General features: G+C 46.1%; 2 protein-coding genes and 2 long non-coding RNA genes across 5 annotated transcripts in view; 2 read left to right on the top strand and 2 right to left on the bottom strand.

Annotated features, from left to right (window-relative positions):
* The window catches only part of LOC149370949 (uncharacterized), a 40712-nt gene extending 37182 nt beyond the window's left edge, over window positions 1-3530 (top strand). The window contains exons 6-7 of the mRNA XM_089563890.1: window positions 613-811; window positions 3049-3530. Coding sequence (XP_089420016.1) covers window positions 613-811; window positions 3049-3399 — 550 coding nt within the window. The 3' untranslated portion in view covers window positions 3400-3530. The remainder of the gene's footprint in view (window positions 1-612; window positions 812-3048) is intronic.
* On the bottom strand, window positions 2448-3416 carry LOC149370950 (uncharacterized). Its single transcript, XR_016286427.1, has 3 exons — window positions 3033-3416; window positions 2587-2636; window positions 2448-2522 (listed from the first exon to the last, which is right to left on the bottom strand). It is a non-coding gene; the product is annotated as an uncharacterized LOC149370950 (long non-coding RNA).
* A 111-nt stretch (window positions 3531-3641) lies between the features above and the next one.
* LOC149370947 (sulfotransferase 4A1-like) overlaps window positions 3642-20762 on the top strand; it is a 28362-nt gene continuing 11241 nt past the window's right edge. Inside the window, exon 1 of the mRNA XM_089563900.1 lies at window positions 3642-3774. The gene's annotated coding sequence lies outside the window, so the exon portion shown is untranslated. The remainder of the gene's footprint in view (window positions 3775-20762) is intronic.
* Window positions 9382-15698, bottom strand: LOC149370948 (uncharacterized). 2 transcript variants are annotated; one of them, XR_016286422.1, is made up of 3 exons: window positions 15427-15698; window positions 14440-14643; window positions 9382-10373 (listed from the first exon to the last, which is right to left on the bottom strand). It is a non-coding gene; the product is annotated as an uncharacterized LOC149370948 (long non-coding RNA). The 2 variants fall into 2 exon arrangements; XR_016286420.1 differs by having other exon boundaries at window positions 14440-14620.

The following is a 20762-nucleotide window of genomic DNA, read 5'->3' as shown; positions in this document are numbered from 1 at the left end:
ACCGAAAAAGCACGAGAGCCATGTACCATGAGCTGGTGGCAGCCATGAGTTTTAGCTGTCAACATTGCAACCGGATGCGTACCGAAAACAGTACTGTCTGTGGTAGTGGAGTGCGGCAGCTTTGTAGAGTTGGCCCAACCAAATTGCTTTGTGCATTTGGCGTTCTGCTTCTGTCAAAAGTCGAAAAACACGGCTCAGCTGGGGGGGGGGGGGGGGGGGGGAAGCATTTTGAAGCAGTCCAAACTCCTAAGTGCTCCAAGATATCAGTGTACATTAAATGTGAAGTGGCAGCAGTCCTGCACTAGATGTTTTTGTTAAAACTTACGAATGGCTTTAAGTGCTCCAAGATATCAGTGTACATTAAATGTAAAGTGGCAGCAGTCCTGCACTAGATGCTTTTGTTAAAACTTACGAATGGCTTTGGCGCAAAAATAGAGAAACATTCCTTATGAAAAAAAGAGTGCAGCTATTAGATCCATGGCCTGTCGCAGCGCGCTACGTGCCTTGCTCGAACAAGTTCGCTTCCGTTCCATTGGTCACTGATGACAAGTGTATCTAGAAAGGCTTCCCTGCGGTGGGAACTCAGTGCGCTTTTCTTTTTGCTCTCTCCAGGGGCCACTTCTATGGGGCGGCTAGCACCAGGGTTCGCTGCAGTACGCAACAGCCTCCGCAGCATCCCCACGCTGAGCAGCAGAGCTCCCCGCAGCAGTGGTTCTTTTCCCGCAGCAGTGCCGCATACCGCAGCAGCTCCTTCGAGGCCACGTCCACCACGCTGCAGTCCGACCGACGGTGGCTACTGGAGCAGCGCGTGGTGAGTGAACTGTCACCGACTCCTGCACAGGGCCGGAGTATAACATTGCGTCCGCGCATTGCGGCCAGCAGCTGAGTGCTGCTGAGAGGGAGGGCAAAAGGGAAGCGGGCGCGCCTTGTTCAGTCAGCCGGCTATTTGGTGGAACGACGCGGTTACGAACGCTCCGCCCCTGTAGCCTTCCCTTAGTTGCCAAGAAAAGCTTCCACTCAGTATAGCGTCATCGCACTTTGCTTGTCAAAACAGCTACTGGCGGCATATCTGATTTTTGTAGCGAAAGCTACGCTAGGCTAGCAGAAGCGCGTTTCGCGGTGCCCGCCAGAGGCCTCTACTGCGAATGCCCCGTTACCATGGCAACTATGACGCCGCAGTCGCTGCACTGCTCATGCGCAGAGTCGCGCCGCGCAGCTGGGATTTAAGCCGGAAGCGATGCGCTCGCTCCTCAGACGCGCACCATGCAAGAACGAGAGGGGCCTTGCTCGTCACGGCAGCAGTACAGCCCGCGTCAAATTGAGTCTTCCGATCCAGAAGTCGTCGCATGGTACAAGGCCGGCCGAAAGCGTCAAAACGAGGCGAGAAAGGCTAAGCGGGCGGCCGAGACGCCCGAAGAACGAGAGGAACGTTGCGCAAAGAGACGTCGCCAAGCTGCTGAACGACAGCGACGGCGTGTCGCTACCGAAGTGTCAGTAGACCAAACTGCTTTCGCTACGCCTAGCTGAGCTAAGCCACTGCCATTTTTTGGCGTTCATTACCTTACGAAAGCTCCATTTTCTGTGCAACTGCCTTCTTTGTCACTATAACACGCTAACCAAGCGATACACATCAAGTTAATTTTGTTCTGATTGCCTTTTCCGGACAAGGCCCCGAGGAGAGAGCGAAGTACAACGCACTGCGCGGGATTGCTATTTGCTTCCCTGTATGGTTTTATGTGAAGATGATTTGACCAAGAGCTGTCGAGAGCTCCCGTTTTGACTTTTACGAGGAACATATGCTAGAGACAGCTACTTGGAGAATTCCGCAGAGCCTATAAAAACACAAGCGCAACATCATAGGACCTTCTTCGTTTCTTGGCCATATCACTGCACCATTGCTGTGGTTATGCAATCCCAACTCTCACGAAACCTCTGTGCAGACTGTCCATGTTTAAGTGACACTGGTTCACGTGCCGGTTAGAGAAAGAGCGGCATCCTTTAAAGGCGCGTAACGATTCGATAAAACAACTATTATATAAAAGAGTGACTGCGTTACTGCAAATCAGAAACTCATGACAGCATAGCTGCGGGCGACGACTCGCCTTGGAGTTGATATAAACTTTAATAGTTTGTCCTTCATGAAGCGTTGTCTCTCTTTGAGTCTACATCTATTAGAAAACGTTCCGAAAGTCCTTTTAATAAACAGCGCATGCTTTAAAAGCATAGCTAAGCGCTCGATGATCTCCAAAGCAGTGTTGAGGCAAGAAAGAAGGCAACTTCTCAATGTTCATTCAGGAGCGCGCGTTCTTGATGCGCGAGGTTTTTGGAAGCGGCCGTTGGTAATTCGGTATACCGCCTGCATGGAAGTTTTGCGCCCTACGTTTGGTCAGAAGCACTGCACAGAGGAAAATGTTCACTATCTGTAAATATCTGGCCTAAGCATGTGGTTTAGATTTATTACAAGTAGCGAACAGCTTTTTTGCATAGGATATACCAGCTGTCATGGCACCGGCAGTGGAGATCTGAAAGAAAGAGTCCCAGTGACTGGCCTGCTATAAAAAGGCACGAGGTTAGCTTGGTACTTACCGCCGTACACTCGAGCCGCCAGTTCGCCGCCTTGCCAAAGTACGCCCCACCTGTTGAATTATCCAGAACGTCTATAGTAAACGAATCAATAAAGCACGCATAACGCTATAAGCATAACGCTATAAGCTCGAGCCGTCAGTTCGCCGCCTTTCCGGAGTGCGTTCCACCTGTTGAATTATCCACCACGTCTATAGTAAACGAATCAATGGTCGCGTAATCCCATGCTGCTCCCGCCCGAGGTTCGTCGTTATCTTGGTTATACATTATCAACCTCAAATCGGCTGTAAAATCTTCCTGAAACCCGACGGCGCAGCTTGAAGTTGGGTACCGAACAGAATTTGGGGTCGTACCCCAACATATGCCTGTGTGGCTGGGCCACTTATCAAACCTCCAGATCGTAGACATAATCTTGTGCGCATGTGAGTCGGTTACATGTACTCTTATACCTTCCATCTCCTGCAGGACATCACACAGGCGTCATCACTGCCAATGCAGCAGCGCGGGGTTTTCCAGCAGCAGTCGAGGATCGTACTGTTCGACTTTCCCAGCGAATGCGGGAACGGAGGCTCGTGCCCCGCGGCTTACCGCCGTCCAGCGCCTCCTGCGTTCTGCGCGGATCACTCGAACGCGGTCCGGGACTGGTGGCTACCCAGGGTGCCGCCGCCCATACTGGCAGCGCCACCTGTGATGCGCGTCGGCTGCGGCTTCATGATGCCACCTGCAGGCCTAGACCGGGTGGCCGTCTCCAGGCCCAGCGCGACAGTGACGGACCAAGCTGCTGTGCCTGGTGTGCGTGATGCGTCGAAGGATTAGGATGCATTCAAAGACATTCCAGAGGACATCTGAGGACGTTTTTTTAATAAGGGCTAGCCGAGCGCTGGCTTCTTGAACGCTGCTTAAATGTGTGGCGCAGATTTATGCTGAACAAAGCGAGAGAAAACAAACACCTGACTCTTCCTGTCATTTACCGCCGCGGTGGCTCAGCGGTTATGGCGCTCGGCTGCTGACCCGAAAGACGTGGGTTCGATCCCGGCAGCGGCGGTCGAATTTCGATACAGGCGAAATTCTAGAGGCCCGTTTACTGTGTGATGTGAGTGCGCGTTAAAGAACCCCAGGTGGTCGAAATTTCTGGAGCCCTTCACTACGGCGCCCCTCAGAACACGAGTTGCCTTCGGACGCTAAACCCAGGTAAGCCAGATATCCGCTAGAATTCGTTGAATTGGAGGATAACGCCAAGAAGTGGCCAGCAATTTGCAGTCCGCGTATTGTGACGACATTCCTATTGCAACGTAAAAACCGATCGCATTTGCGGACCTGCTCACAATGCGTTAAAGTCTTGGTGTGGCACCTCTATCATACCACTGATAACCAGGTGAAATTTAAAACAAAAGGGTTTAAATTAACCAGCCCTGTTACGACGTTGTCTCAGTAATTTCACGGTAACGAAAACAACTTGTGTAACAATGCGTGATGCCATAAAAGTAGAAATATCACTTGCCGTGTGCTTGTATATCAGGTTCAACATCGGTACCGGACTTACTTCCGTGCGCCCATCATCCCCAAAATAGGTTGAACATATCCGAGAGTGCGCAGTTGGCACGAAGACGTTCCCGTTTACTCAGGACGTCTAGTGGCAATTTAATTCCTGGTAGACGAGAAAGTGGTGCGCTGTTTCGTTCCTGTAAGATCCTTTACCAACTCGCCCACTATGCTATGTTTAGAAAGTGGTGTTGCAGAAACTTGTCAAAAGCTCATTGGGACTGTCTTTGCAGGCTTCCCGCAAGCGTTTTTGGCGACCCCCTTCAGATTTCTTTGGTTATTCGTGTAGTCAACAATCCCATAGTGCTGTCCCGACGGCCTTGCAACTGAGAACGGCAGTTATAAAGGGATACAAATCTTTAAAATGGCAAACGTCTGACGGAAAAGGCTGACAGAGCGCGACTGCACAGCCCACTCGAGACTGGCAACAATGGAACGGCGGAGGCGGAAATGGGTGTTGACGCCCAGTGGTTCAAATTAGAGAGCATTTCACTCCTTCCTAGCTTGCCTTCAGTAAAATGGTGTATAGGCTGATGCACAACTCAAGGGGGAAACGGAAAATGCTGCTAAAAGCAGCTCCTACAGCCAATGGAGGTGACCGATGTCATGATGTAATGGTTAATATCCTTTAACCTGGTTAATGGCCTTGCCAGTTATCTTGCATGTCGCGCTAGCCTTAGGCGTGCGCAGGGTGCTCCATTGGGGGAGCCAAGTATCACCGCAGCGCGCTCCCCCCCCCCCTCCCGCGCCATGCAAAGATGAGGAATTGTTACAAAACATTTATTTCAATCTGATGAAAATGCAAAAATACATAATATTATTGAGCAGTATTTACTTTCATATGTATTAGCGGCAGAAGAAGGCAGTCCTTGCGCCGCTGAGCAGAGGTAGGCGCACTCACTCACGAGTGAACTCATATCGCCTGACTTTTACTGAGGTCTGCAACTGTGAGTGGGGGCGAGTGGATGTGAGTGTGAGGTGAGGGTGGATATGAGCGCCAGTATGAGTTAGTGGATGTGACTGGCCAAGATGTGAGTGCGAGTGGATGTGAGTGTGAGTAGAAATGAATGTTGAGTGGACATGAGTGATGAGGGAATGTGTGTTGATGTGAGTAGCAGTGAGTGGGTGTGAGTGGTTGTTAATAGACGTGAGTGGCGGGTGGACGGGACTGCGAAGCTTGTCGCGTGCTTCCCGACGGCGAAATCCGCTTAACTATTTTTACAATGTTGACAGCTGAGGGAAAAAATATTCACTGCCGAGGGCGCTCGAGGCAGCGTAAGGCATCATGGTGGTGTCTTTGGAGAACTGAAGCAGAGGATTGCGCTGGAGCAAGGGCGGCAACCTTTCGTAGCTATTCGCCGTAGTCGTTCATCGTTGGGATGGGCGCAGACCCTTCGCGAGTGCAATGAGCCGCTACGAGTTGTGTCAGACCCTTTGATCGAATTTCGCATGGGCACTGCCAGAGCGGTAGATATTTCTTGTCACGCCTTCTACACGGCTTGAGCTTATATACGCATAGGTACAATGCTTGCTGCTGAAGAGACGACTGTCCGCGGCTGTGCAATAACTAGCATAAGGTGGAGTCTCGAACACTGCAGTGGACGCTTAGGTTTTTTTTCTGTTCCTGGGAATGTGCATTGTAGAGGTCTACTGTGGCCGTCAGGCACGGAGACACGGTCTCGCCAATGCTATTCGCCGCCTGTTTACAGGAGGTATTCCGGGGCCTGAAATAGGAACAATCGGGGATAAGAGTTAATGAAGAATACCTAAGTAATCTGCGATTTGCTGATGACATTGCCTTGCTAAGTCACTCAGGACAAAGCATGATCAATGAGTTAGGCAGGCAGAGCAGAACGGCGGGGCGAACAGTTAACATGCAGAAAATCCAAGTAATGTTCAACAGTGTAGCAAGGGAACAGCAGTTCGCATTTGGTGGCGAGATGCTGGGAGTAGTAAGATATGTCTATTTAGGACAGGTAGTGACCGCTGATCCCAATCATGAGAGGGATAATTTGGTTGGTTGGTTGGTTGGTTTATGGGGTTTAACGTCCCAAAGCGACTAAGGCTATGAGAGACGCCGTAGTGGAGGGCTCCGGAAATTTCGACCACCTGGGGTTCTTTAACGTGCACTGACATCGCACAGTACACGGGCCTCGAATTTCTCCTCCAAAGAAATTCAACCGCCGCGGTCGGGATCGAACCCGCGTCTTTCGGGACAGCAGCCGAGCACCATAGCCACTGAGCCACCGCGGCGGAAGAATTAGAATGGTGTGGAGCGCATATGGCAGGTTCTCTTAGATCATAAATGGCAGTTTAGCAAGATCCCTCAAGAGAAAAAACGTGGAGGCGAACAAAGAGGGTTCAGCTTAAGTTAAGGACAACGCAGCGAGCTATGGAAAGGAAAATGATAGATGTAACGTTAAGAGATGAGAAGCGGGCGGAGTGGGTGAGGAAACAAACGCGGGTTAATGACATCCTAGTCGAAATGAAGAGGAAGAAATGGGCTTTGGTAAGACATGTAATCCGAAGGCAGGATAACCGCTGGTCCTTAAGGGTAACAGAGTAGATTTGAAGAGAAGGCGAACGTAGCAGGGGGCGGCAGAAAGTTAGGTGGGCGGATGAGATTAAGAAGTTTGAGGGGATGCGGTGGTCGCAACTGGAAAAGGACATCACGAATCAAGCGCACGAATCGAGCTACAATGTTCAAGCGTTCAGTTAAGGACGGAAATACGAACTGCCTGCGACAGAAGCCACGGCCGGGAAGGGCAACGACTGCCAACGCACGCGCCTGCTCTAATGACAGGAAGACGGGCAGGAAAGACCGCTGTCCACCTTGCCCCATTGTCGCGTCACCTTCCCTCTCATCTTCCCGCAAAAGACAGCAGGAAGAGACTTTCAGCATAGCGAGCACAGCGCATGCGCAGATCTCCCTCCTGCCGCCAGGTTCCTGCCAGATGCGAGCACACCTGCTGTGTCGAGGTCATATGCGCAAGCGCAGAGGCGGCGCGCGTTCAGCTGTAAGCGCTTTCGATGGCGGTATCCGCTATAGTGAAGTTATCTGATGGTATACGCGAAGTATGCGTCCTTCTCCGAAGGCTGCAAGTACTAACAAAAAAACAAAGACAGAAAAGAAGGTAATTGAATTTGAACGCGAGTACGCACTTCCTGCCGAAAGAGGACTTCGACATGGCCACATGCGCGCCATGATGAAGCCCTGGGCATGACATCCGCAGTTTAGGTCGGAGCCGGGTACGACAAGCGGATGAGAAAAGCGCGCAGTCTGCACTCTTCCTGTCATTAAACATGTAGGCGCCAATTATCGGTGTGCAAGCGCACCTATACGTCTCTGTATTATGTCTCTGAATCGTGACACGTCCCTATCTGCCCAGCCATCTGCCAGGCGCACAGACTTCCATCCGGCGGAAAACAAGCGAATTAGAAAAAAAGCACAAATTTTTCTTGCGAGCGCACATCCACCCCTTACAAAAATTTTTAGTAACATTCTTTAGAAAGTCTTTCGACAATTGTTAATAGAACCTATCAACATTGAATAGAAAGTCTTTTAAACGCCTTTGTACCTTGTAGTAACAACCTGTCAACCGTCTTCCGACAATTGGCCACCGATATCCAAAAGACTGAAGTACATAGAAAGTCTTTATACTTCCTATCATCCCCTTATCGAGTTTGTATACACTTCCTACTGACCCCTTACCGACAATGTCTACCAACACCCTATTAACGGTCTTCCGACAATTGGCCACCGTTATCCAAAAGACTCAAGTACATAGAAAGTCTTTATACTTCCTATCATCCCCTTATCGAGTTTGTATACACTTCCTACTGACCCCTTACCGACAATGTCTACCAACACCCTATCAACGGTCTTCCGACAATTGGCCACCGTTATCCAAAAGACTCAAGTACATAGAAAGTCTTTACACTTCTTATCAACCACATACCGACAATGTCTACCAACACCCTATCAACGGTCTTCCGACAATTGGCCACCGTTATTCAAAAGACTCAAGTACGAAGAAAGTATAATTCCTACATCAACTTTTGGAAAAGTGTATGTTAACTACACAGTACAACACTTTTACCAACATGGTTTTATCACTTCAAAATCATTTTGTGAACACTATCCTGGAGTGCTTAAAGAATAATAGAAGCAAAATGCAAATTATTACATTTATTGTGCACAAGTGTACATACGCGCTACAACACATGCATGATGCATCAAAATATTTTATGGAGAACAATAGAGGAACAGAATATTGCCTTCAGCACGCTTCCCCTCAGTTCCCTCTGAGTAACAATGACTGACACACAGCAATTGAAAAACATAACAGGTTTTAATTCACGATGTTTCGGCTGGAGGACCAGCCTTTTTCGAGTATAGTATAGCATTCGAAACAAAAGCTGTGCGCTTCAAATGCTGTAGTACACTTGAAAACGACTGGCCCTCCAACCAAAACATCGTCAATTAAATCCCGTTAGGTTTTTCTTACATATATACGAGGTGTTTCAGGGAAGACTAAGTAATTTTCAAAAAACAGGTATCTTGAGATGAATGTATGGCTTTTTCAGCATAGTATTACCAGTGTTGGCAGGCACCAGAAAACTTGTGAAGAGTCTTACGTAATAAGCTGGTTAGCTAATTTTTATTAATGAACCTTTTCACTATCAGAAACTTTGTTAAAACATTAAGTTGGGCTAGTTGGTAACGGCTTGAAGGAATCATACTCTTAGCAGTAAGAACACACACAACACCAAGACACACACACACAGGACACCCGCTAGACTTCAACTATCTTTACTGGACACTTGTACGACATAAATATGTATCACTGAGCACACGCAGGTGCCTCGTCATCGGCATCAGGTCTAACTACGCCCTCCCCTCTCCTCCAAGGCATACGGTTGCGCCGACAAACAATCCCTTTTTCTGCCAATGCCAGGGAGGGAGTGCTTACACACATGTCACCCGCCTCTTGAATACGAAAGGCCTGGGAGCCGAGAAAAAAGAAAGAAAAATTATCGAAGTCTTTCGTATTCAAGAGGCGGGTGACATGTGTAAGCACTCCCTCCCTGGTGTTGGCAGAAAAAGAGATTGTTTATCGGCGCAACCGTATGCCTTGCAGGAGAGGGCAGGGCGTAGTTAGACCTGTTGCGGATGACGAGGCACCTGCGTGTGCTCAGTGATACATATTTATGTTGTACAAGTGTCCAGTAAAGATAGTTGAAGTCTAGCGGGTGTCCTGTGTGTGTGTGCGTGTCTTGGTGTGTGTGTTTCTTACTGCTAAGAATATGATTCCTTCACTATCAGAGTTAGGCGTCTAGTTGCCATTAGAGATTTGTAGCAGTTACATGCACTGGAGGGGTTTCTTTCCCTGTGTGCTTTCAAAAGCGCATGTATTTTCGCACGATGCAGCCAAATTTTGTCGAGCCACAGCGGCGAAAGTAATCATGTTTTGTACATTCCAGAAACTGATATGGCTACTACGAAACACTGGCTAAAAGTCTCTAACTGCAACCAGTTGCAAACCTGTGTTAGTTAAAAAGTTAATTATCAGAAATTAGTTAACCAGCTTACTAAATACACCTCACCGGCTTTCTGGTGTCTGCTAACACTGGTAATATTATGCAGAAAAAGCCATATTTTTGAAAACTACTTATTCTTCCCTGAAACACCTGGTGCATATAAATACTGCTCACTTTCCTGTACAACACAGAAACGAAATAATTTCTTCTGTAACATGAAAGTTCCATGAGCCACATAACAAACCCGTGGAAAAAAACTGCATGCATACACACACATCTCTCCAAAACAGCTAAAAAATCCCACACAGTGAAACAATGCTTACACTGTCTTAAGACCAACATTAAAGGCTGCAAACACTAGCGAATTAAAAGTCAAACAAATGCCAAACATATGCTAAATGTCCCCATGGATGTAGATATTAAGCTATGAGCTGATTTTAATAAAAATGCATCAGCACAGAAATGCTTAAGCGACTTTGTTGGTGAACTATCCTGACACTTGTCCTCAATATCAGGCAGCCTGCTTGTTGTTCATCATCATCATCAGCCTGACTATGCCCACTGCAGGGCAAAGGCCTCTCCCATGCCTCTCCAATTAACCCTGTCGTTACTTGTCTGCATCACCAGTGGAAGAGGTAGCGTCCTAGTGATGAGACGTGTGCACGAACAGGTAGCCTTCTCCATGGCAGAATGCAGCAGCAAGAGAACTGCACAAGAAAACATTCAAAGTATACAGTTATAGTAACTTCTAATAGAATCAAACATGGAGCAGCAACAATCAGTTAAATGTGCACTAAAATGCAGCACTCCGAGTGAGTTTGATAAGGCTGCTGAGTAATAGCATAAGCAGCAGTCACAAGACTAGAACTAAATGTAATGCGTCCTTGAACAAGAAAAAGCTATAACATGCTGTTGTGTTCAATTCTGCCCCCACATTCGAAGACTGAATGATATTCACAGGAACTGACATTAACGTGTTACACCTAATTAGGCAGGCTCGAGACAAGGCGGTAGGTGACTATGGCATAGGTTCTAGGAACAGTAGGGGAGAGTTATTAGTAGAGTTCGCAGATAGAAATAGTTTACAGATTATGAATACCTTCTTCCGCAAACGAGCAAACAGGAAGTGGACGTGGAAGAGCCCCAATGGTGAGACTAAACATGAAATAGACTTCATACTGTGTGCACACCCTGGCATCGTAGAGGATGTGGAGGTCCTCGGTAAGGTCCGTTGTAGCGACCACAGAATGGTAAGGTCTCGTGTTAGCTTAGATTTGAAGAGGGAACGGAGGAAACTGGTGAAGCGAAAGGCTATTAACGAGTTAGCATTAAGAGGGAAGGTAGAGGAATTCAGACTGTCGCTGCAAAACAGATTTTCCGCTTTAACTGAAGAAGACAACCGCAGTGTTGAAACAATGAATGATAATCTTACAGCTATCGTTACAGAGTGCTCCGCAGAAGTAGGTGGTAGGATGGTTCGACAGGATACCAGCAAGCTATCTCAGGAGACTAAAGATCTGATTAAGAAACGCCAAAGCATGAGGACTTCTAACTCCACAGACAGGATAGAACTAGCAGATCTATCAAAGTTAATAAATAAGCGCAAGGTAGCCGACATAAGAAAGTTTAATGTGGAGAAAATCGAGCATGCTCTAAGGAACGGAGGTAGCCTAAAATCAGTGAGGAGAAAACTGGGCATAGGTAAAAACCAGATGTATGCGCTAAAAGACAAACAGGGCAATGTCATCAGCAATATGGATAAGATAGTTGAATTAGCCGAAGAATTCTACAAAAATCTATACAGTAGCGAATGTAATCATCAAGTTACTGAGGGAGGCAGTCGAGCACAGCAATGGGACGTCCTGCCAGTAACGAAGGAGGAAGTAAAGAAAGCCTTAGGAGCAATGCAAAGAGGGAAAGCAGCTGGTGAGGATCAGGTAACAGCAGATTTGTTGAAGTACGGAGGAGAGATTGTGCTACAAAAACTAGCCACCCTGTATACGCAGTGCCTTGTGACCTCGAGAGTTCCAGAAGCTTGGAAGAACGCTAACATTATCTTAATTCATAAGAAAGGAGACGTCAAGGACTTGAAGAATTACAGACCAATCAGCTTATTGTCCGTTGCCTACAAGGTATTTACTAAGGTAATCGCTAATAGAGTCAGGACAACCTTGGACTTTAGTCAACCAAATGATCAGGCAGGCTTTCGTAAAGGATACTCGACAATAGACCACATTCACACTATCAATCAGGTGATAGAGAAATGCGCAGAATATAACCAACCCCTATATATAGCCTTCATTGATTACGAGAAAGCATTTGACTCAGTGGAAACCTCAGCTGTCATGCAGGCATTGCGGAATCAGGGTGTGGAAGAGTGTTATGTGAAAATATTGGAAGATATTTATAACGATTGCACAGCTACTATAGTTCTCCATAAAGTCAGCAATAAAATTCCAATACGGAAAGGTGTCAGGCAGGGAGACATGATCTCGCCAATGCTCTTCAATTCCTGCTTACAGGAGGTATTCCGGGGACTGGAATGGGAACAGTTAGGGATAAGAGTTAATGGAGAATACCTGAGTAATTTGCGATTCGCTGATGACATTGCCTTGCTAAGCCACTCAGGACAAGAACTGCAAAGCATGATCAACCAGTTAGACAGGCAGAGCAGAATGGTGGGGCTAAGAATTAACATGCAGAAAACCAAAGTAATGTTCAACAGCCTAGCAAGGGAACAGCAGTTCGCAATTGGTAGCGAGGTGCTGGAAGTAGTAAGAGAATATGTCTACTTAGGGCAGGTAGTGACCGCAGATCCGGATCATGAGAGGGAAATAACTAGAAGAATAAGAATGGGGTGGAGCGCATATGGCAGATTCTCTCAGATCATGATTGGTAGCTTACCAATATCCCTGAAGAGAAAAGTATACAACAGCTGTATCCTACCGGTACTCACCTATGGGGCAGAAACGTGAAGGCTAACAAAGAGGGTTCAGCTTAAGTTAAGAACAATGCAGTGAGCTATGGAAAGGAAAATGATAGGTGTAACGTTAAGAGATCAGAAGAGGGCGGAGTGGGTGAGGGAACAAACGCGGGTTAATGACATCTTAGTTGAAATCAAGAAGAAGAAATGGGCTTGGGCAGGGCATGTAATGCGAAGGCAAGATAACCGCTGGTCCTTAAGGGTAACGGAGTGGATTCCAAGAGAAAGCAAACGCAGCAGGGGACGGCAGAAAGTTAGGTGGTCGGATGAGATTAAGAAGTTTGCGGGGATACAGTGGCGGCAAGTGACAAAGGACAGGGTTAATTGGAGAGACATGGGAGAGGCCTTTGCCCTGCAGTGGGTGTAGTCAGGCTGATGATGATGATGACCAAATTAGGCTACCAAGAAGAGATATTTAGCCATTCCAGTCATATGAAGATAACATGCAGGCCATAAAATATAAAAATTATGTTGTGTTTCTGATTTGTCTGCACAAAACTTCAGGCAGCTTTTGTTTTCAAAAGTGATGGCACAAAGACATTGCAATATAATGCACATGTTGCTGTAGATAATGTATCATTTGGAGCTATACCAGGTGTTAGGGGAAAATGTATGAACAAAGAGTACAAAGGTGAGCAAGTTCGTCAGGGCAAGAGTGGCACACTCTAAAGCAAATGAATCAAAATATTAAGGCACACACTGCGTCAGATACAATACTTGTAAGTAAAGCTGCATAGAACTACAAGCGATAAAAGCCTCAGAAACGTGCCCCTAAGGGAGCAGCTGGACTGGTAGTTTTTTATTTGTCCCGCAGCACATCCCTCTAGTGCTGAGGCCTGCTCATATCTGTTTAAGTTAAGAATACAAGGGAAACAAGCAAACAAGTGTTCCAAAGAAGATAAAAATGTGCACTTAGGTTGTTCTTTAGGAAATTACCTGTCACTAATTGCAGCAATAAATACCTCGAGAAAGAAGATAAGTTATTTACACAGCTTACTACAAACCTTGATGGCACGGGAGAAAGGCAACATCAAATGCATCGGTTCAAGTAAAGCCAGGGGTCTTGTTAAGGTCACAGCAATATTTGTTGACTTAGGCTCAGCTAGTGTAATGCAATCAGTAACTGAAAGTCGGCATGAATAAAAAAAACAATGCACCAATACTCAATTCCAAATGCATTTCAACTGTACAGTGCAGTCAGTTGTGACAAAGGGAGTGTGAAAGAAAACCTCAGCAATGCTCATGACATCGAATAAGCACCTTTCTTCTGTACAGCTAAAATATAAGCTTTGCAGGGTTTCATGTAATGCAAGGATAAACTGGTAAGGTATCAATTATTGATGCTAGCAACAAATATGCTTCTAAAGCAGAGTGCTCCACTTGAACGCCAATATTGAATTATGCATTGCCCGTTAGGCCATGCCTATCACATCACTGGTTCACTTCAAACATGTCATACCTTGTAAGAGGTAGGTACTGCTGAAGTAAACCTATAAAATTTATTTGCTGCTTTTAGACTGCTGTATAAAGGTCATGAAGCAGATAATTGTTTTAATTTGGTCTATACAGTGGTCAAGATTTCCAAGCACGAGAGGCATGAGGGAAAAAACTATAGAAAGCATTTCACACTATAACACAATGCACTTGACTAGGGGAGTGCTTTCATGACGCCCGCAATATCTTTTCCCTTTCTCTTGGTCCTCTTTTAAAAGAAAAAAAAACGAAAGAGAGAGGGAGCCTGGACCAGAAGATTTTTGGGAGGCTAAAAAAGACAAGGAAAATATACCCACTTGTCTACCTATCCTTTTACAAGTGGCACATGCTTGATATCCAGTGTCAATGGCTGATAGGCTGAACCAGCAGGTCTTGATGTCATTTGCCTCTGGTTGAGGTAGCATTGGCTCGATGACAGATGAAAGCTGGTGCAAAAGTAGCGTGATGATACCGGTGGAGCAGCTGTACAGGGCTTGACTGCGGGTGCATTTGAAGAAAGGCTGCATTAGAGCCATGCTTTCATAAACATCACAGAAGCCACATCCCATTAAAACCTCTAGCTGTTCAGTCCAATGTGTTCATGAGTGGAGGCTAATTATTAATTACCTATGCCTCCAACAGTTAGCAAAAAAATGGTTTACAAAGCTTGTCATACTTTTCTTAAAGCTATTATTCGCGAATCACGTTATACTTTTATCGCTTCAGACTGAAAATGGGGGAATGACATAAATGTAGTGAACGTAAAAAAATAAAATGACAACAGCCCTTCCATTGTGCGATTACCTCAGCTGCACTGCAATGGAATGGTTCTGCTATTTTTAATCGTCGTTTCGTTGACCAGAACTATCAAGAAACACAGCACTTGATGTGACTGCGACGTAGAACGGGCAATGCTCCTTATCCAGTAAACACTCAGGCAGCAGAATCAAAAGACGCACGCCGCTACAAGCACTTTTCGTTCTTATGGTCTCCTTTTCACGCGCTGCTCCTGTTCAGTCGGAATAACGAATCAAGCAGCACCCCATAGTTCTCGGCGTGCAACCAAATTCTATCACATAACTCCTGCGCCGAGGAGCTGACGCAAACAGCGTGAGGCGGCGGGTTAAAAGTTGCATAGTTGGCAAGCGAGCGTGTCAGAACACCTTCTCTCTGCAAACGATCGCGTGGTGCCCGCATTTTGCACCTCACTGCGAACAAGACGTGAAGACCAACCCAAATGCATTCGCAGCCCTCAATCATACCCCCGACACATCGCAGAAGTCATTTTCCAGTTCTGTACTTACATTTGTCAACGTTCACGGCAAGCCGTTTCTTCTATCGGGCATCGGGCGCCGGCCGCTCTCGGCGTGGTTGCGTGCAGTACGCCAGAGCAGTTTTTGAGCACTGCGTGCGCGTAAGAACGTCTTCCGCAGCACTGGAGCCATCTGTCACCTTCCGAGTTCAGTCACACTACCACAACACTAACGAGGCCGCACATTTAACACAAACAAACTGAAGAAACGCACCCACATCACAACCGTCGCACCCCGCCAACAAAGAGTCGTTTCAGCGTCCTAAAAAAGATAGTGTAGCGCGCGGGCAACATGAGACTCGCAATCCGCCGCCAGCGAACGGAAAGGTGGCGCTAATGTCGCCTAACTTTACACGCGTTAAAAAAAGAATTGATAAAGCCCTTTTTGCCACAAACTTGTTGCAATAAACGACAAAATATTCTGTTTCAATTACAAAGTCAGCAAATTGGAATGATTGCGGTGAAAAAATGCGACTACTCACAACCATCTGTTTCTGGCGGCGCTGCGAACGAAAGCTTGGAAAACCGGGCAGCATGCCGGGCAGCTACAGGCGACGCATCTGGGGCCAGGAAAGCCGCAGCCGCTGCACGGCTGCACTGTCTGCCTAGTTCTAAGGCTATAACTCAGCTCCCCGTAACTGCGTCGCAGAATAACGAATGATGATGATGTTGCCAAACGCTACTGGTTTCGGTTTTTATTTTCGCATATTGTGTGGCTTAGCGTACTCTACACAGCTTGGCTCATGGGATTTAGTGTACGTGTGTGTACCTAGGGAACACGAGCGTTCGCACGCCGCTCTAGCGTGACGCGCGAAACTTTCAATGCTGCGCTGCAGCATCGCCTCTGTTTTGTGTGTGTTTATATCACGTCATTGGACACCTTGCACGCTCTTTGCTCGAGCGAGCCCCGCCGACAGTCGCGCTACCGTAGTCTTTTTGTGTGCTTCCTTGATTGCTTTTTGCCTCTGCCTTATGCGGTCCTCGGCTCGGCCTCACGTCCGCTGATCGCAGTAAGAAAAGGCGAAGAATGAACACATGCTTTCGCGCGTCTACTCCGTATGACTACGTTAAAACCCAACACTTTATTCCAGGATTCCTTAGTCATTGCATTACGGGAAGATAGAAAATACAGCTCTCACCACGTTTTCCCTCGCCACAGCTTCGTACCGTGTTTGCGTTGAAGGAGATGCAAGTGAAGATGCGGAAGAGGCACTGCGCCTGTGCTTTAGCGGTGCTCAAAGTGGGGGCTGCTCTCACCCTAGCTTTTTCCATACTGGAAGCTCCTCTGTGGCTCAGTACTACCGAAAAATGTAACAAGTCAAGAATGAGGGCTTATAGTGCTCCAATTGCCGTGCACCTTCCTCATGCAAAGCCCTTGTTACCGCAGTTAAGTACAGCGGGCCGCTGTTACCTGTTTTGTTTCTCTATACTTCTCTTTATAGTATCGGCCACCGAACATGAATAAAAATTAATATTGCCGTGCCTGAAATTTCGCATGTACAGTCGCTGAGGAACGAAGCAACTTGAGTTCTCGAAGCTGTAAGCCTGCACACGTTACACAGAATTTACTCAGAGCGCTAAGCGGTGCGGCCCTTTTCACGCGGGGTTTTTCAGTCCCGTGCGATCAGCCATTGCTGGTCGCTCGAGGAGGAGGGTAGTGCGAGGGTTTAAATTGGGCGCTCCCACGTGGAGTGGCATAGTGTACCGGGCACTTTTGCATGGCGGGCAGTGTGCAGGGAAAGTGTGCTTGCGGTGCAGGTTCAGGAAGCTGGTGATATAATTTGGGCGCCATTTGGGCTAGCGAGAACGTGTCATTCAATGAGTGTGGAAATACATCGGTGCAATGCTAAACTTGAATTTTTTTGTAGCTCGCAACAATAATCCCTCTGAAACCTCAGAGCGAAACGCTCTTAATGCTAGTGTGTTTTAGCACCGTCGTACGGCACATCACTGTTCAATTGCACGTTAAAATATGACCTATCAAGAATTACAACAATAGCAACACCAACGTGTTTCGAATTGGCAGAGTTGTTGTACAGCTCTGCTGAAATTCTTTGTTAGTTCTGAAATGTTAAATCTGTTTAATGACTGCCTGAGTACAGAATTTAAGGACGAATACGCAGCAGAAAGCATTGTTTTCGTGTAGAATGAGCCATCAGCGAAACTGATTCGCTGTAACGAAGTCATCATTGCGCTTATGTAACACAATATGTCACTAGCTCCTATTTTTTCTTAAAGTTCTTTTAATTTCCTTGAAGTGCGAGGCAATAATACTTGAGTATTCTATGAATTCATTCACTTTGTACCAAAATTATTTCGTTTGCTGGTAACTTTTTTCGTAGACTTTATACAATCAAAAATTGTCACTAAATGTCTTCAATTCAAGGCACGTTTCTGAATTTCGGGATAAATGTTCTGTTATGAACTTTGCCCTTTCCCCGCACTCGAAAATGCGAAAGCAGTAAATCTAGTATTGAGAAAATTGAACTGAAATTTCTAAAAATCCACAGCGTGCTCGGCTATGGGAATGTGATTGCAAATTTTTGTTTCGTCTTCAAGGTTATAGTTAAGTTGCCGGTTTGAAGTTGTCGGCTACAGTACTTGATTATTTTAGGCTTTTATTTGTTTATTCGCATCACCAAAATGCTTTCTCGGTTCGTAGTATATTTCTATTGACAGCCGTATATAAGCAGTAAGAAAATTGTATCAACCTTCTATCAACAAATGTTGATAAAATATGCCCTAAAAAAAAGTGACTGCAAAAGTTTGTTTCGTGTTCAAGGTTGCTTTAGTTGCATTGACATGTTAGGCTAGAGTACTTAATTAATTTAGGCATTTATTCTCATTATAAAACGTTCTGTCGGTGTCTATAGTATGTTTCTACTGACAGCAGTACATAGAAAGCAGTAAGGAAATTGTATGAACTTCCTATCAACGAATGTTAATAGAATATGCTTGGCTAAGGGAATGTGAGTGTAATGTTTGTTTCGTGTTCAAGGTTGTTTTCATAGCTTTGAAGTGTTCGCCTACAGTACATGATTTGAGGCATCTATTCGCATGACCAAAAATGTTTTGTCACTTTCTAGAGTATTTCTGCTCACAGCAGTCCGTAAAGAACATAAAGTATTAAAATGGAATATATCTTCTGTTTTAAAGCGTTTTCCCATATCCTGATTACATTCCAAACGCATTTGCTGCGAATAATGTTGGTCGCTTTTCGATATAGTGAAATTGTTGACTAGCTGCAACAGATTCCACCATGCAATCAGGTAAGATGTCGTCACGATTATGCGAACAAGATAGTGTTAATCACCTCGAACACCATGCAGTTTGTTCATTTACTTCTCTCAACGTGTCAAACTGCACCCAGATTTTCTAGTAACTTTCTATTGACAGGAGTAAATACAAAGAAGTAACAGTCTACCAACTTTGTATTGACAAAGGTACATAGAATGTAAAAATTATTTTCTAGTAACTTTCTATTGACAGGAGTACATACAAAGAAGTAACTTCTATCAACGTTGTATGAACAATTGTTGATAGAATGTAAAAGTTACTACAAGGTTACTAGAGTCAATAGAATGTTAATACAAATTCTAAAGAAAGTTGATATCCATTTTTGTAAGGGACCATCGAGGAACTTCGGATCGTGTTATTCCCTGAGTCATGAAACGCAACAATAGCCCGTCTTTTGCCCGGCTTGTACACTTCGCGGTGAAAAAGTCTGATTTTCAGATTTTATTATCGCTATTTATACTACCACTTCCAAACAGGATCCGGTGCAACGCACCGTTCCTTGTCACGTAAATAGGTCGATGGCAGCGTACTAGCAGCCAAGGATCTCAGCCTGATGCCGCAGGTAAGCAATGGCCGCCATGCATTTGCAGCACGAAAGCAAGTCAGGCCGAGATGCATGACGGAAATATATATTTCGGGGACGTACACAGGAATCGTTGCATTTATCAAATAATTGAAATTTTGAAGCACGCACGAACCCGTACAGTCGGGGACAAAAGTTCCCGGGCCACGTGTTCCTCAAACTAAGCTTATAGCTCTGTAATCAGACAGCGGCTGGAGACCGCACTTGTGGAGATGAAAGAACAAAACTTTTAACTTTTACCTCCTCAAGTGTGGTCTCCAGCCGCCGACCAATAGCAGAGCTATCGGCTTAGTTAGAGGAACACGTGGTCCGGAGAGCTTTGTCCCCGACTGTACATGTAGAGCCATGAACAGAATTTCACGAAAAATGGAACCATTAAAGAAATATTTATTACTGCGATTGACTCACACGATCGTCAGAGCCGACCAGAAATCTTGCTTGTGCATCACTCGTTGCCATAGCAACTCTGACGCCAAGCGGCAAGAATAAGGCCCGGGTGACCCCTGAAATTTTACCGTGGCTGGAGTTGGACCGAAATCGATGCCCAACTATAATTGAGCGTGCCTGGCGCGCGCTTATCAACAGGGCGCATCATTGTGGAAAAGAAAGCATGCCACCAAAATAAGTTGTCTATACTCCTTTAATAGAGAGATCGGCTTACTATCGGCTGCCCTGGTTGGTTGATTTAAAACGTTACTTCCCTTTATGTAAAACTGAGTTCTGTTCGCGTCTCAGCGCGCCGTACCATTTTTATATTTAGTAAGTCACATCAAGCACAACAACCCATCCCTTGTTCCTAAACGATTTGGAAGCCTTTGACTATGCCTTTCCAGAAGCCACTCGCACTAACCAATGAAGGCGACAGGATATGTTATTCGCTTCGTTCAGAAATTTCTGCGTGACCGTAGGATGTAAGTCCGCCTCGTAAAATACATTTAGCAGAACGATGACCCTGTCTCGAGGAGTGCCGAAAGGAAATGTGTGTTTTGAGTCCTATGGCTCCGTCGTCCATTCCCGGAAGGAACGATGCTTTTTTCCTCCTATGCCGAGACAAGGAACATGTCGAAGAAAGAAGACGCTGTAATGAGTGACAAATTTAGCAATATTTAAATGTAATAAAACTCGGTAAAATCATGTAAGACAGCCGCCGCGGTGGCTCAGTGGTTATGGTGCTCGGCTGATGTCCCGAAAGACGCGGGTTCGATCCCGGCCACGGCGGGTGGAATTTCTTTGGAGGAGAAATTCTAGAGGCCCGTGTACTGTGCGATGTCAGTGCACGTTAAAGAACCCCAGGTGATCGAAATTTCCGGAGCCCTCCACTACGGCGTCTCTCATAGCCTCAGTCGCTTTGGGACGTTAAACCCCATAAAAAAAAAAAAACAAATCATGTAAGACAGTGCTGGTTGGACAGTGGGCAATGTAATAATTATTCTCCTGAAGTTTTACTA

The sequence above is a fragment of the Amblyomma mixtum genome, chromosome 1 (genome assembly GCF_055824585.1).
Source record: "Amblyomma mixtum isolate Tamu chromosome 1, ASM5582458v1, whole genome shotgun sequence".
NCBI lineage: Eukaryota > Metazoa > Arthropoda > Arachnida > Ixodida > Ixodidae > Amblyomma > Amblyomma mixtum.
This window is presented reverse-complemented; position numbering and strand designations above follow the sequence as displayed.